Source organism: Protobothrops mucrosquamatus, unplaced genomic scaffold, assembly GCF_001527695.2.
Source record: "Protobothrops mucrosquamatus isolate PMUCROS unplaced genomic scaffold, P.Mucros_1.0 scaffold_67, whole genome shotgun sequence".
Classification (NCBI taxonomy): domain Eukaryota; kingdom Metazoa; phylum Chordata; class Lepidosauria; order Squamata; family Viperidae; genus Protobothrops; species Protobothrops mucrosquamatus.
Genome location: NW_015386143.1, coordinates 202298 through 206150, shown reverse-complemented (window position 1 = coordinate 206150; position 3853 = coordinate 202298). Strand labels below are relative to the sequence as shown.

General features: G+C 42.8%; 1 protein-coding gene across 1 annotated transcript in view; it reads left to right on the top strand.

The window, feature by feature from the left end:
• Nucleotides 1-315: 315 nt before the first annotated feature.
• Nucleotides 316-3853, top strand: part of LOC107285020 (keratin, type II cytoskeletal 5-like) — a 25404-nt gene continuing 21866 nt past the window's right edge. The window contains exon 1 of the mRNA XM_029283564.1: nt 316-843. Coding sequence (XP_029139397.1) covers nt 316-843 — 528 coding nt within the window. The remainder of the gene's footprint in view (nt 844-3853) is intronic.

Genomic DNA, 3853 nt, shown 5'->3' with positions numbered 1-3853 from the left:
CTTACATGGTTTTTGTGCCGTGTAAGCCTACGAGCTAAGCAATTTTAAGGTAGCTCTTCACTTCAAAGGCACCTTTGAGACAAGTTGAAGGGGTTTTTTTATTGCTGCCAGATAAAACCCAGCCCAGTAATGATCTTATTCTTAATTAATTATCTAATTCCAGCCAAGCCCATCTCCACATATAGATGTATATATAGAGAGGGGAAACCAACTCTGCACTTCAGAGAGGGGTGTGTTGTCCTTCTCTCTCTTTGTGTCTCTCTTCTTTAGCCCACCTTTTGCTCAGCTCTTTTAGCACTCTTTGAATTAGACACAATGAGTAGGCAATTCAGTTCTAGATCTGGGGGAGGGATTAGGACTTCACGGGGATATACCTCTTCCACTGCTGTCATTCCCGGTGGGACAAAAGCTAGTTTCAGCTCAGTTTCATTACCCCGAGGTGTGAAGGGAAGCACAGGATTGGGTGGGGGCTTTGGTAGTAGAAGCCTCTACAATCTGGAGGGTAGCAAACGAATCTCTTTTGGAATCAGCCATGGTGGCTTTGGAGGAGGCTTTGGGGGTGGCCTAGGTTTTGGTGGTGGTGGTGGTGGTGGATTTGGTAGTGGCGATGGATATGGCTATGGAGCTGGAGGTTATGGTTTATCTTTAGGAGTGGGAAGCTATGGTGGTGGAGGAAGAATGGGTCCCATGGTTTCTCCTGGGGGCATCCAGAAAGTGACTGTCAATCCCAACCTCCTATCACCGCTGCACTTAGAGATTGACCCTGAGATTCAAAAAGTGCGGCAGCATGAAAGGGAACAGATCAAGACCCTCAACAACAAGTTTGCATCCTTCATTGACAAGGTGAGTCAATTAAATAGATCATTAAGTTCTTTGCAGGTAGTCTCAAAAAGTCTCAAAATCTGTGTATAAGATTGCAAGAGAGAAATGGACAAATGAACCATCCAAGTGCGTCTTGGATAAAAATGGGGTGAATGCTCCAACACTGGAAGTTTTTAAGAAGAGACTGGACAGCCATTTGTCCGAAATGGTATAGGGTTTCCTGCCTGAGCAGGGGGTTGGACTAGATGACCTCCAAGGTCCCTTCCAACTTTACTATTATTACTATTATTACTATTACTATTACTATTATTATTATTACTATTATTATTATTATTATTATTATTATTATATGAGTGTTCCAAAGCAAAAATTTAATTTCTTGAAAGACAGGAGGAGTTAAAGTAATACTTTGGCAGCCAGAAGATCACATTTTATGTTGCATGCCTGTCCAAGGCTTGCAAAATTTGCATAATTATGTAAAGTGGAGAGAGCTTTCTGATTTGGGGGTTTCTTTTTAATAATAATAATAATAATAATAATAATAATAATAATAATAAAGTTGGAAGGGACCTTGGAGGTCATCTAGTCCAACCCCCTGCTCAGGCAGGAAACCCTATACCATTTCGGACAAATGGCTGTCCAGTCTCTTCTTAAAAACTTCCAGTGTTGGAGCATTCACCGCTTCTGAAGGCAGGTTGTTCCACTGGTTAATTGTTCTAACTGTCAAGAAGTTTCTCCTTAGTTCTAGGTTGCTTCTCTCCTTGATTAGTTTCCATCCGTTGCTTCTTGTCCTGCCTTCAGGCACTTTGGAAAATAGCTTGACTCCCTCTTCTTTGTGGCAGCTCCTGAGATATTGGAACACTGCTATCATGTCCCCCCTCGTCCTTCTTTTCATTAAACTAGACATACCCAATTCCAGCAGCCGTTCCTTATATGCTTTAGCCTCCAGTCCCCTAATCATCTTTGTTGCTCTTCTCGGTACTCTTTCTAGAGTCTCAACATCTTTTTTACATCGCGGTGACCAAAACTGGATGCAGTATTCCAAGTCTGGCCTTACCAAGGCATTGTAAAGTGGTATTAACACTTCACGTGATCTTGATTCTATCCCTCTGTTAATGCAGCCTAGCACTGTGTTCGCCTTTTTGGCAGCTGCAGCACACTGCTGGCTCATATTTAGGTGATTGTCCACTAGGACTCTGAGATCCCTCTCACAGTTACTACTATTGAGCAAGGTACCCCCTATACTTTGTTGTTGTTGTTAATTGCGAAGTCGTGTCCGACCCATCGCGACCCCATGGACAATGTTCCTCCAGGTGTTCGTGTCCTCTATCATCTTCTGGAGTCCGTTTAAGTTCACGCCTACTGCTTCAGTGACTCCATCCATCCACCTCATTCTCTGTCGTCCCCTTCTTCTATTGCCCTCAATCTTTCCCAGCATTAGGCCCTTCTCCAGTGAGTCCTTCCTTCTCATTAGGTGGCCAAAGTATTTGAGTTTCAACTTCAGGATCTGGCCTTCTAAACAGCAGTCGGTGTTGATCTCTTCTAGGACTGACCGGTTTGAACACCTTGCAGTCCAAGGGACTTGCAGGAGTCTTCTCCAGCACTATAGTTCAAAGGCCTCAATTCCTTGGTGCTCAGCCTTTCTTATGGTCCAACTTTCACATCCATACATTGCAACTGGGAAAACCATGGCCTTGATTATACGCACTTTTGTTGGCAGGGCGATGTCTCTGCTTTTTAGTATGCTGTCTAGATTTGCCATAGCTTTCCTCCCCAGGTGTAAGCGTCTTTTAATTTCTTGGCTGCAGTCCCCATCTGAGGTGATCTTGGAGCCCAGGAAAATAAAATCTGTCACTACCTCCATTTCTTCCCCATCTATTTGCCAGGAATTGAGAGGGCCGGATGCCATGATTTTGGTTTTCTTAATGTTGAGTTTCAAGCCAACTTTTGCATTCTCCTTCTTCACCCGCATCAAGAGGCTCTTTAGTTCCTCTTCACTTTCTGCCATTAGAGTGGTATCATCTGCATATCTTAGGTTGTTGATATTTGTCCCTGCAATCTTAATTCCAACTTTTGATTCATCTAACCCTGCCTTTCTCATGATGTGCTCTGCATATAAGTTAAATAGGCAGGGCAACAGTATACAGCCTTGCCGGACTCCTTTCCCAATTTTGAACCAATCAGTGGTTCCATGTCCAGTTCTCACTGTTGCTTCTTGACCCACATATAGGTTTCTCAAGAGACAAATAAGATGGTCTGGTACTCCCATCTCTTTAAGAACTTGCCACAATTTATTGTGATCCACACAATCAAAGGCTTTAGCATAATCAATGAAGCAGAAGTAGATATACTGTTTTTCTGGAACTCCCTAGCTTTCTCCATGATCCAGCATATGTTGGCAATTTGATCTCTAGTTCCTCTGCCTCTTCGAAATCCTGCCTGTACTTCTGGTAGTTCTCGATCCACATACTGCTGGAGTGTAGCTTGTAGGATTTTAAGCATAACTTTACTAGCATGTGAAATGAGTGTAATGGTGCGATAGTTTGAACATTCTTTGGCATTGCCTTTCTTTGGAATTGGAATGCAAACTGACCTTTTCCAATCCTGTGGCCACTGTTGAGTTTTCCAAATTTGCTGGCAAATTGAGTGTAGCACTTTTATTGCATCGTCTTTTAAGATTTTGAATAGCTCAGCTGGAATACTGTCACCTCCACTAGCTTTGTTGTTGCTAAGATTTCCTAAAGCCCATTTCACTTCACATTATAGGATGTCTGGCTCAAGGTCGGTGACCCCCCCATCGTGGTTATCTGGGACATTAAACTCGTTCTTGTATAGTTCTTCTGTGTAGTTTTGCCACCTCTTCTTAATCTCTTCTGCCTCTGTTAGGTCCCTGCCATTATGGTCTTTTATCATGCCCATCTTTGCATGAAACATTCCCTTCATATCTCCAATTTTCTTGAAGAGATCTCTGGTCCTCCCTATTCTGTTGTTTTCTTCTATTTCTTTGCACTGTTCATTTAAGAAGGTATTC